General features: G+C 41.6%; 1 protein-coding gene across 1 annotated transcript in view; it reads right to left on the reverse strand.

Annotated features, from left to right (window-relative positions):
- The window catches only part of wdr95 (WD40 repeat domain 95), a 202,683-nt gene extending 191,802 nt beyond the window's left edge, over positions 1-10,881 (reverse strand). Inside the window, exons 1-2 of the mRNA XM_041199001.1 lie at positions 10,677-10,881; positions 6,839-7,118 (exon numbers count right to left, since the gene is read on the reverse strand). Coding sequence (XP_041054935.1) covers positions 6,839-7,118; positions 10,677-10,744 — 348 coding nt within the window. The 5' untranslated portion in view covers positions 10,745-10,881. The remainder of the gene's footprint in view (positions 1-6,838; positions 7,119-10,676) is intronic.
- Positions 10,882-12,291: the final 1,410 nt, after the last annotated feature.

The raw sequence follows: 12,291 nt of genomic DNA on the forward strand, positions 1-12,291 counted from the left end.
GTTGATGCAGCAAATTTTTTTTCATTGAGTAGCTTTTAATCTTTTTACTGAAGACTCATGCTAAAGACCTCAAAGCACAACTGTTTACTGTGTCCAAACATCACTTCAGGACAGAGATGCTTTCACAGCACCAGCAATGACCTTAAGAGAAAATCTCACTTCTGAAATAAAACACAAGTAACAATGAATACCATCATTCCAATTCAATCTGCCAACGTTCATGGATAATTGCACTAAGTATTGCTTTATCATTGGTTAGAATATAGAAAAAGACCAGCACAAGATGGTAATGGATGCTAACTGAACTGTGAAAGTGTAGGTCAAGACAGCTTTGGGCAGAGTTACATGGCACACGTGGCTTGCCTTCATAAACAGTGCAGTAATGTCACTCTTTGGACGTCACCTGCAAAAGCCTAGCATACCAGTTTTTTTTTCTGAAAGGTAAGTTTGCCCAAATTGATTCAGATAAATGATTCACTCTTTCAATACTGTACAGTATTTTATAATAATTCTGGTTGTAACTCGAGTTTCACTGCAGCTGCGCACTGTTTCTGCCTGTAGCTGGTTCATGGGTGTCAGGAGCCATGGTTGCGTAATGGACTTTTAGTCACCCTGGTGCCACTTTTCCACTCTTCATTCTGCTATAAATAAGGGTGTTACACAATGTACCATTGAAATGTCATAATGATAACAGACATTGCACTGAATGATTTTATTTTGGCAGTCACCATTCCAGGTCCAGGTTTCCAGGAAGAAACCACACTCACTGGCCTTGCTCATTGGGAAATAGTGGGCACATCATTAATAATGGATAGAAATCAAGGGCAGTGGGCCTATATTTTTCAATATGGGTGGCTAGTGGGCAAATTTCCCAACTCATCACATAAACTTGGAGAATTGTCCATGTTATGCCCACACTGAGAAAGTAAAACCCTTTTGGCTCACATAGGGTACATCATTGGGTATGGCAGGGGGAGGAGGGAAGAGCTGAAAATTGTAGGGATCAGGAGTAGGCCATTCAGCCCCTCAAATGGCCTGGTTCTGCCATTTAATAAGATCATGGCTGATCTGCACCTTAACTCTGTCTACACACCTTGGTTCTGTAAGCCTCAACAACCTTACTTAACAAAATCTATCAATCAATCTTAGTTTTGAAATTTCTACTTGACTTCACCTCAAAGATTTTTGACACCGAGAGTTCCAGATTTCCTCGACACGTGCATGTGAAAGTGCTTTCTGATATCACTCCTGAATGGCCCAGCTCGGATTTTAAGGTCATACCTCCTTGCTCTGGATTCCCCTACCACAGGAAGACGTTTCCTCTCAAAGTTAAGACTAGGTTAGATGTTAGACTTCAGGCAAAGATGACCTGAAATTACTCGTTACTCTTGCTCAAATGAACATTGGCTTGATTAACTGAACCTTGTTAGTAATTTTGCTGAATTACTGCTTCTATTTCTTGGATAATTCTGGGCACTAAAATAGTCTTCTCCATTTTAATACATGATCACCATATGATGCTAGAAGGAAGATGATTGATCCTGCGCAATTCAAGATGGACTCTATCTTTAAAGGAACAAAAATTTTTCTAAACAGCCTTCCTTCAGTTAAGATAAAATAGTTACGGACCGAACTTGTATGCAAATTAATAAAAAAAGACAGATTTATTACTTGGTTCACAATGTGGAGGGCAATCAGGTCAAGGTGGCCTCAGGTGATATTATGGTAATGCTGGATTTCTGTAACTGTTTTCTTTCCAAAAACACTTTGTGAACTGCCATGAATTATTGTGTTACTATTTATTTAAACATGGTTCATTTGCATGATCTTTATCCTGAGATTTTCAGTGCTGCTTCCAAACTATGGACCAATGCTAATCAAGCAATGCCTTTTCTCTATGAATATGCCAGTGAGGTGTCAAGACTTCACAAATAAAGTTACAATGCTTATTTGCCAGAAGGTGCTTTCTGCACTTTTCTTTTTGAGTTTACCTGCTGCCTTTCCAACATCTCCCCACTCCACAGCTCTATTGCTTGAAAGTGGATTCCTGCTGGGCATCATTCCACAAGTGGCAATATTCTTCACGTGTGAGACTAAATAGTAAATGTCAGGAGGATATTCTACTATGTAGAATATCACAACAGAATGCAATTCTATCCTTATCCAATAGTCACATATATACAATAACAATGGCTAGAAAGGGCATATGATCAAAAATGGAAACCCTAGATGATTTTTACTTTTCTTACTACTACTACTACTTTTCCAGCTAACCAAGCTAATGTTTCAGGTCAATGACCTGGTGAAAGATCATCCACCTGAAATGTTAATATTTTCTCTCCACAGATGCTGGCTGACTGCTGAGTTTTTCCAGAATTTTTGATCTCTTTGAGCTACTTGGGTATTAGGATACCCTCAAGGTCGAATAATTGCAAATTAAAACAAGCTATTGTAATTTTGTACCAGTAACAAGTCAAACTTGAATAGTTTTCAGTACCCCACCAAATTCAGACAAAGAATAATGAGTGTGATTCCAGGGAATAGGGATCTATCGCAGAAATACAATTTTTAAATCTGTTTGAAAGTATTTTTGCTAATTTGAACAGCTGTATACTCGATGCAGTAGATGTTCAACTTTCTGCACAGCCATGTGATGTGTAGAGAAATTAACAAAATTGAAAATTAGCCAGCGTGCAGGATGCCAAGTTTTACCACCTAGGAGCAGGTTAAAAATTTCCTCAACATATTTGCATGACATTCCTCTGACATTTCAAAGTAGACAGTAATAAAACTATTTTATAAATATGCTACAACCAGCGACAGGAATTCCCACGCTTTTGTTTATTTTAAATTGTGCATTTTGAATTGAGGGCTGTCACTAAGCTAAAGCGGACTGTTTTTCCCATGTGCATTGGAACCCCGATGTTGGGATCATATGGGGAACCAAGCCCACTCATGGCCTCAGTTCACTTGCTAGAAAAACTTTATGTGAGGCAACCTCCTAATTGGATGCCATCGAATTAAAGACAGCAGGAAAGATCATAATATGGGAGGCCCAATGTGTGGGCCCATAGCACTGGATGGCCGACAGCCCCACCGGGAAAGGTGGGCGCTGCTGTGGCAGGTAGTATCGCGAAGGTGCCTCAAAAATGGAGGTGGTCTCAGATATCTGCTGAACAAGTTTAAAAAAAAGAGATTTCCCAAAGGTGTTAGGTCCATCGGCGTGGAGGGGGAATCCCTCCAAGGGAACGATTGTGTCCGCAGCTGTTTAATCTTCGCAGCTTTGTCATTGGGAGGAGTCTCCAGCCTGCAGCTGAGAAGGCACCTCCATGCAGTTTATGGGCTGTGGACCCGGTGGGGCGGAGGTGGCTCTGACACTGGGAAAGTTCCCTCAGTGCAGGATAATGCCCTTGTTTGGGACTTTGATTGCAGAAATTGGCTCTCCACCTCCATGCAGCAAGCTGATGATTCCTGGGGCAGGCCAGACCTGGGGAAGTCGACCAGGGGTAGAACAGCATCAGGGATCTGTTCCGATAGGGTTTCCCATTACTTTTCTAGCCCCTCATCTCCACAGGGCCATGAATAATCAGCCCAAAATGACAGCTAGTTGGCAGAAAAATAGAGAGATGATGCAAGATTCCTTTCAATCATTTTGTTAACTGGAGTTTTGCCAGCAGGTGTAGCTGGACAGACAGGAAAGCATACAGCCATTTTATCTCTTAATACTGAGTCATAGGTGCACAGCCAACCTGGGGATAAATAAGCCAATGGCGTGGCAATTTGCAGGCATTTATGCCTCACTTCCCATGGATAAAAAGTGCCCATTTACTTCAAAGTGACTAATATGAAGAAAGCCCAATGAAAGAAAACTGCAGCTCTGTCGATTGGTTTTTAGATCTGCCATAACGTGAACAAATTCCACGTGCAAATTGGAATGGAAATTATTCATGCAAAACACATCTTTAAGGTCAACCAAAGATCCAATGATCAGTTGATTGTCTGAGGCCAGGAGTCAAACATTTTTGAAAGACTGTATTATCCACTTGTGTACTGATTCTAGTTCTATAGTTAATGATTATTGCTATTTTAACTGTTTTATCTATTCTAGAACTAGGGGTCACCCATTTAAGGCAGGTGAGGAGAATTTTGTCTCAGTGTTGAGAGTCTTTGGAACTCTCTTCCTCAAAAGCGGTGGTAGCAGTGTCTCTGAATAATTTTAAGGCAGTGGTAGATAGATTCTCGATTAGCAAGGGGGTGAAAGGTTATCAGAGGCAGGTGGGAATGTGGAGTTGAGGTTACAATCAGATCAACCATGATCTTATTAAATGATGGAGCAGGCTTGAGGAGCTGAGTGGCGTACTCCTACTCTTAATTGATATATTTGCATGTATGTATGCTCGTATGTTTAATATCTTACTTTTTTTTCTTCTGGATAGTGTTTCCCCCCAAAATAAATTTAGCCAAGTCATGTAACCTGCACACATTACTCTGACATGTTAATTTTCATATTGAAGATGGAGGAAAAACACAGACTCTTCAAATTAATAAATTATTAATAATGTCCATGCAGCACAATCAAGCACCTGAAAGCATCTCATTCAAAAAAAAAGTCCCTAGATATTTATTTTTATTTTATTTCCTAACGGAGATTTCATCCCAGCCTTGGATGAGGTTTCATCAAAAATGTAAAGCTTGCCTGGCTGATTGGCCCATCCGCCAACTGTAAGGTTGGATGGGCCACAAAAACAATCTCTTTCAATAGGGCCGTTAATGGGCTTAATTGCCTGCTTAATTGTCGGTGGGCACTCTTCTGACTTTTGTGCAAGTCCACCAAGCAAACTATTGCACGAGTGCGTAATGATATCGGGACCCTCACCCGACGTCATCTTGCATGATCTTATGCCCGTTCGGGTCGGGCATGCGCCAGCCTGCAAGATGCAAGGTTCTGGCCACAAGCTTTTGTTCACAAAGAATTCGGTCTGCTCATAGCAACTGCCACAATAGCAGGCATCAAGGGAAAAAAAAACCTGAACTGTAACAGGTTTGGATTGTAAAATTGAACTTCCTTATATTAGACAAACAGTGTTGAAAAAGGGTGCCGTTCTTTAAGATATTGGGAAGCAAAGGTGCAGTAAATGTAAATGTGACATAGCTTAAGATGCATTGTGCAATTTTAGCATCACTGTAATAATTTAACTCTGGAGTCATAACAACCTGACTGAAGCCTGAACAGAGCGTGACATCTAGTGGAAGTCATTTTACATCTCTTGGGTTTGATCGATAGTGAACAGAATTCCACTTGAATTCAATAGCAAAACCAATTTAAAAAGGGTCACTTCCTTACATTCTGAAGTTGTTTAAAATGTAATGGGTAGGAATGGATCTTGGTACTTGTGGTTGGTGAAAATTGTTTCAAAAGCAGAAACCGAGTGCTATTTGTGCAGCTGTCTTAGAGAGGTAGCTACAGTATAAATGGGGCCTAAGATCATAGGGCTGATTTTAATTCCTGTTGTGAAGCTGGTGGAATCAAACTGCAATCCTGCATGGTAGTCTTTTCTGGATGCTCAGGGCCTCGCTGCAATGCTGATGGTCAGCTACTCACTCATCTCAGGCAGAAAGTGGCAGGTGGCCATTGGAGAGCACTGAAGATTGAGCAGCCCACTACAGCAACAGAAGGTTACTAGCCGCAAAGCCGGTCGAGCTGTGATAGTCTTGTGGCTCTCATGGAGGTTGCCCAAATCCACAGAGCCACATACTTTCCTTATGAACCTCTGAGGACCAGTCCTGCTCTTGCCAACCACACTAAGGCAAGTTTTCTTAAATTTCCTTTGGCGATCCTCACTGGCTTCTCGACAATTTAATTTGGTGACACAGCCACAGTTAGCGCCAGATTCAGCAACAGGTTAAGATGCCATTGGAGTCCCATGGACACCATGGGGACCTCAATTTGTATTTATTAAGGAGGCTCCCGCCTGCAAGAAATGGCCAAATTAAGACGGGGAATCAACAGAAATGGAGCAGTAAGTGGAATGGCCCCATTTTAACTGCCTCAAGCTCGTTTTTCATTTGGGTTAAAATTTCCCCATATGGAGTGTAGAAGTAGAGCACACAGATTTAACATCAACACATCTCAGGTAAGGTGGGAAAATGACACTTGTTTTCATGCAACAATGGATTCTCTTGAGTGGCATTTAAGGTTGTATTAATTAACCGATTTGAAAGAAACCGATGAACTAATTTGTGAGCAATGGGTTTGCAGGCTGCAGAGTTAGACACAGCTCAGGTAATCAAATACTTCATGGGACACAAGGAGCTTAAAATTGGATCAGCCCAGAACAGTGACATGATCCAGGTACAGCAAGGGTTCCACTAGCCTAAACAGACCAGTGATAGGACCACGCTAAACTGGCCTGGCAGCCTCTTTTTTATATTACCAGTTAGTTCTGGGTGCCAGTTTTGATCCCAAAGCCAATTCGAGCAAGTAAGCAACTTGCTCATTTTTAACACGACGTCTAAGCTGTTGCTGCTGGATGAGGAGAGCTAAAAATTTCCCCCTTGGCTTCCTTGGTCTTTATAGCCTAATATTAAGCCACGAGGTGCACTTAACCAGTGCACACCACTAGAGCTGAAAAAAAAATTGTATCCACACTTCTAGATTCTATTGCACAAAAGCATTTTGAAATGAGAATGTTAGTTGGTAACCATAAAACACTTCATAAATTAAAACACGTAACCCAGTCATACCTAGTTTTAAGCAAGTGTTTCATCAGACTCTCACACACATCACCAATTTAGTGACATTTCATAAATTAATTTATTTTTCAGGCTTTTTTTTTACCTTGCCCTTTCTCAGGCTTTTTAGGGTATCCCCAAGTCTTTGAATATTTTCATTTGTTGCCACATTCTGGACGACTCCAACTGAGTGCCTCCTGTTACACTGTTTTACTAGTTCCCACTCCAACCACTCTGGATGCACATTTTGTTCCACCTGTGAAAGCCACCCGGTGGGAGTGGACCCATTTCTGGTTCCTGGAATAGATGTTTTTGCATGTGCTTGTGAAGATCTGGTCCTAGATATTGTATGCTTGACAGTGTCAGGTCTGATGTTATGGAAAATGCTGAAACACAATGAAAACTCAATAAGTGAACAACAACCACAGAATCGCACAGTGCAGAAGAGCCATTGAGTCTGCACCGACACATGAGTAACACCTGACCTACCTATCTAATTCCATTTACCAGCACTTGGCCCATAGTCTTGAATGTTATGACATGCCAAGTGCTCATCCAGGTACTTTTTAAAGGATGTGAGGCAACCCGCCTCCACCACCCTCCCAGGCAGTGCATTCCAGACCGTCACCACCCTCTGGGTAAAAAAGTTTTTCCTCACATCCCCCCTAAACCTCCTGCCCCTCACCTTGAACTTGTGTCCCCTCATGACTGACCCTTCAACTAAGGGGAACAGCTGCTCCCTATCCATGCCCCTCATAATCTTGTTTGCCTCAATCAAGTCGCCCCTCAGTCATCTCTGCTCCAGTGAAAACAACCCAAGTCTATCCAACCTCTCTTCATAACTTAAATGTTTCATCCTAGGCAAGATCCCGGTGAATCTCCTCTACATCCCCTCCAGGGCAATCAGATCCTTCCTATAAAGTGGCGACCAGAACTGAACACAGTACTCCAACAATGTCCTTTAGATTTGTACTTTTCATTACAGTGAAGCATCTGGAATATTTTACTGATATAAGACAAAGAATTGCTTTACTCATGCTGTTGAGGTGATAGCCGAGCATTACTTTAGTTTTCTGAAGCCATGTTAAAACATGTACCTTGAAGCACACACAGTGGGATATCAAGGAGATGGCAGCAGTCATCCTGATAAAATGCAATCATGAGCCATTTAAAGAAAGGTAATCAAACTGGGAAGACCAGGGCAGCTGTTGTTGTTGAAAAATGAAGCGGTGCAAAAGAAAGTCAAAAACAAAACAGAATTACCTGGAAAAACTCAGCAGGTCTGGCAGCATCGGCGGAGAAGAAAAGAGTTGACGTTTCGAGTCCTCATGACCCTTCGACAGAAAGTCAAGTTTGTTGAAAATGTGCTAGAAACCCTACTGGGAAAAAAAAGAGACGGGGGAGAATACATCCTGTATTTACATCATGCCCTTAGGATCGATAGAAAGTTGGTCTCATTAATATGGTGACCACCCCAAGTGTTGGTTGCAACCAAAATAAGAGGTGCCAGAAAAGATGAATGCAGTTCCCAACACCAAAAGAAGTTGGCAAGTCATCAAGGGAAAAATGTTAGATTTCAAGAAATATACCAAGTACCAAGTAAGAGACAAGCATCTGCATGTGGCCACATGCAATAAAATTTTACCAATTAATCCTGGAAAGAGAGAAAGTAGTTATTAGCAGTATTGCTTTAATACATTTTTTTGGATAGACACTCAGAAATTGCATATGGCAATTTTCATGTGCCATTATAATTTCTGTGAAAAGAACTTTATGTAGGAATGTAGATTCTCAATTTGAAACATGCAACATATCTCTGAAACTGTGTGACTGTACAACTTTGTCATTCCTGTCAAATATTGATTCATGTGGACTGCTGGTAGATGAGCAACTGTTCTGCATACAGCAAGAGTCTGGGCACAGCAAATAATCAGCTTTGGTTTAGGGATGAACATTGTCGAGGACACTAAGAGTACTTATCTTTTCAAAACTATAATGTGGAATATTTTACATTCACCTGAACACACAGGGCTTCAGTTTAACATTTCATTTAAAAGCTGCCATCTCTGACAATATGGTTCTGACTCTGTCCTGCATTAAAATGCCAGCACAAACACATGTCCTGGAGCAGGGATATGAATCCACAACCTTCTGAGGCAACGGTACTGTCACTGGGCCACTAGAACATCAGGGATTGGACAGAGGAGTATGCATTCATTACCCACACAAAAGGGATAAGATTGAAAATAGCAATAATTTAGCAAATGAAAGGGAAAATTTATCTAGACACTGATTGCAGGACAAGGTGAAACTTTCCCTCTCTATTTATGGATATCAGGGAAATAGTTCTAAAGAAATGTCATTGACCCCAAACCTTAACTCTGTTTTTGTCTCTCCACAGCGCTACCAGACCTGCTGAGGTTTTCCAACATTTTCCCTTTTTATTTCAGATTTTTGGCATCTGCAGTATTTTGCTTTAGTATTTCTGTTGTCCGGTGAAATAGTGGCAACTGAGTTTTAATGAGCTCATTGACTCACCATTACTTGGGCACAAACTCCAGAGAACAGCAGATGCATATTTAAACAGAGAAATACTAAAGTTGCTGTCTGAGACAAGCTGCTCTAGTGTGAGCTTTGTGAAAGGGGCATTTCATTGACTGGTTCACAATTGACATGCATTAAATGGTGTGAAGTTACTGTATTTGCATGGTGGGTACAAACTTGACTGACTCACAACTGACTTGCATTAAATGGTGTGAAGTTACTATATTTGCATGGTAAACTCACCACAGAAAGTTACATTTGGTCCATTTCAGACTAAGTACCCTTTTAATAATATGTGTTAATTACTGCCAATCTCTCTAGCATTGAAACTTAACCATAACAAGGGTGCACTCTTATTCCTTATGGTTTTAATTGTTGTTGGAGATTTTTAAACATTACATTTATTTCTAATTTTTTTCTTTCTGCTTCTTCTTTCTTAATCCAATCTTGCTTTCCTTCTTTATATTTCTCATCCATATTCTGATTGGAAATTGAACTCTAATTTCCAACTCCTTCTCAATTGTTACCACTGTTTATTTTTCAATCCTTCAATCTGATTGGTTAAGATACAGAGTAATTTCTTGTTATTCATTCAGCTCCCAGATTTCTTCATTGCAATGTCACCAGCTCGCACTTTCAGCAATGGGGCTAAATGAGCAAGGGAAAAATCGCACTAACAGTGAAAACTGTCTGTTGCCCTGGTACTGCAAATTTGACCCATTATGTAAATTCATTGATGCCTGGCCTTGCAGCTCATTGAAGGGAAATTGGCAAGAACAGCTCCTTGAATGTATTCAAGGGAAACGAAGTGCAGCCTTAAAATCATTTGATCTCTAATAGGTTGTTTTCATTAAATGATGTTATATCGTATCCAATGCTTTACTGAGGGGTTCACAATGTCCTTTTGGAAAGAGTTCTAAAGGACGTTACCCCGCCCGGAATGATCGGACAGGACAACTCTTGATTTAATTTTAAATAACCGCCAGCTCCATGTACATTCAGAACAGTTTTGGGTCTACATCAACGTAAAAACTGTAGTACAATCCCGAGAAGTAGCCTGCGAGACCTTCTCATAGCCGTTTGTGTTTCACAACGTGTGTGACATAATCCCAGCCTCTAGTTACTGGGAATGACCCGAGATCATCGCTTGTCAGGTGAAAACACTGCTCAGAGGCTGGTGCCGAACCTCTGGTGCCCTGACAACAGCAAATGGCATCTACACAACACTGGACAAAACGTTGATTGACATTCCAAATTCCTAAATAAATAATTCCTAAATATATACGGAGAAGCATCCATAGTACCGCACTTCACAGCCCGTTGTGCTGCAACTTTCATTACTGCGAATTTATTAATAACGCATTACACAATGCCTTTGCACACGTTCATTAATAAAGTACCTGCTTATGGTGTAAGTTTCTAACTTCCCTGCGGCAGAACTTGGCCGCACTTTCTTTCCCAGTGGCATGGTTCCTTTTTTCCGATGTCTCAGCTATTCCAGGACAATGGGTCACATGTTCAGTATAGACAAGTTTCAAGCCCCTTGTACCAACGGAGTCATTGCGGTCTCCTCGTTAGTAACCTGACACTGCTCTTACCTGTCAATGCACAGCACCAAGGAACCTTAAAGGTACACCTCCCAGCCCAGAACGCTGCCAAATGTTGCACTATCCGAAAAGTTATTTCGTAATTCCACTTTAAAGATCTGGACCTCTAGGTAAGCAGGACGATTTATATAAGATAAAGCGTTGATCAGGTTTATTTACATTAAAATTATTTATTTATTGTAAAACTTTTTCACACAACCACTGGTTGGGGTTTGCAATGCACTGCCTGGAAGCTTCAATCCAGGCATTCAAGAGGGCATTGGATGATTATTTGAATAGGAACAAGGTGCAGGGGTAGGGGGAAAATGCAGGGCAATGGCACTAGGTCGTAACGCTCATTTGGAGAGTCGGTGCAGGCACGATGGGCCGAATGGCCCCCTTCTGTGCAGTTAAAATTCTGTGATCCAGTGATTATTTTCAAAATCACTCTGAAACACATTACACCAACTGCCATGGAAATACTGGTCCAGATCTTCTAGTCCCTATAGGCGCGAAAGCTGAGATATTCTCAGCTATCAAGGGCCACAACGGCATTGCAAGTTCAAAAGAGCCAACTTATGTAGAAACTCAGGACTTATGGTTCACCAGTAATGTCTCCATGGCAGCCCACATCGATGGCCCCTCCCAGACCTGTCAGTGTGTAAACCTGGGCTGATTGGCCTTTACTTACCCAGTTATTGACACGGGTTTATTTAGGGCTGCTCCTAGCAGATGGAAAGCTTGCTCCAAGAATGTAGCCTTCAAATTATGAAGAGTGACAAAGCACAGGGTGACCAACTGTCCCATATGTTAAGGGATTGTCCGCTTTTTTAACTGTTTGTCCTGTGTCCCTGTGTTCCTTGTCCCTTGTTTCTAGGACAGCCTGTGGGCGACTGAGCCTGGGAGTGTAATATAAAGGGTTAACAGAAGGGATATGCTCAGCTATAGGTAGATGATGATGTGGCACTGACATCAGGCAGTCATGTGCTAGGTATTGTAGGGAGCAGACAGGCAGCCCCAAGGGGGTGGTGTGCCTTCACAATAACTCATTATGTACACACAGTAAGTAGTGTAAATAAACTAGTTTTTAAGTAGATAGCCTGATATGCCTGTGGCTCTTCCTTGCTTCACTCTAGCCAAGCACCTTCTACAACATGGTAGCAGTGGTGGCGACACCAAATTAGCCTATTGTTGATGCCACATGATGAACACCCGCGCTCCAAGATGGTTACAATTGCCAAGATGCCTCATCGACAGTCCTGGTGACGCACCCACCATAGACACGAGTAGCGATGGCAGCACTGCAAGAACAGTCACTGCTCCTACCTTGCTTGTTGTCAAGCCTCTAAGACTTTCCCAAAGATTGCTGCTGGCTGACGGGCCATGGTAAATATCCACAACCAATCCAGGTTGGCTCTTTCTCTTCATT

Source organism: Carcharodon carcharias, chromosome 11 (genome assembly GCF_017639515.1).
Source record: "Carcharodon carcharias isolate sCarCar2 chromosome 11, sCarCar2.pri, whole genome shotgun sequence".
Taxonomy (NCBI): Eukaryota; Metazoa; Chordata; class Chondrichthyes; order Lamniformes; family Lamnidae; genus Carcharodon; species Carcharodon carcharias.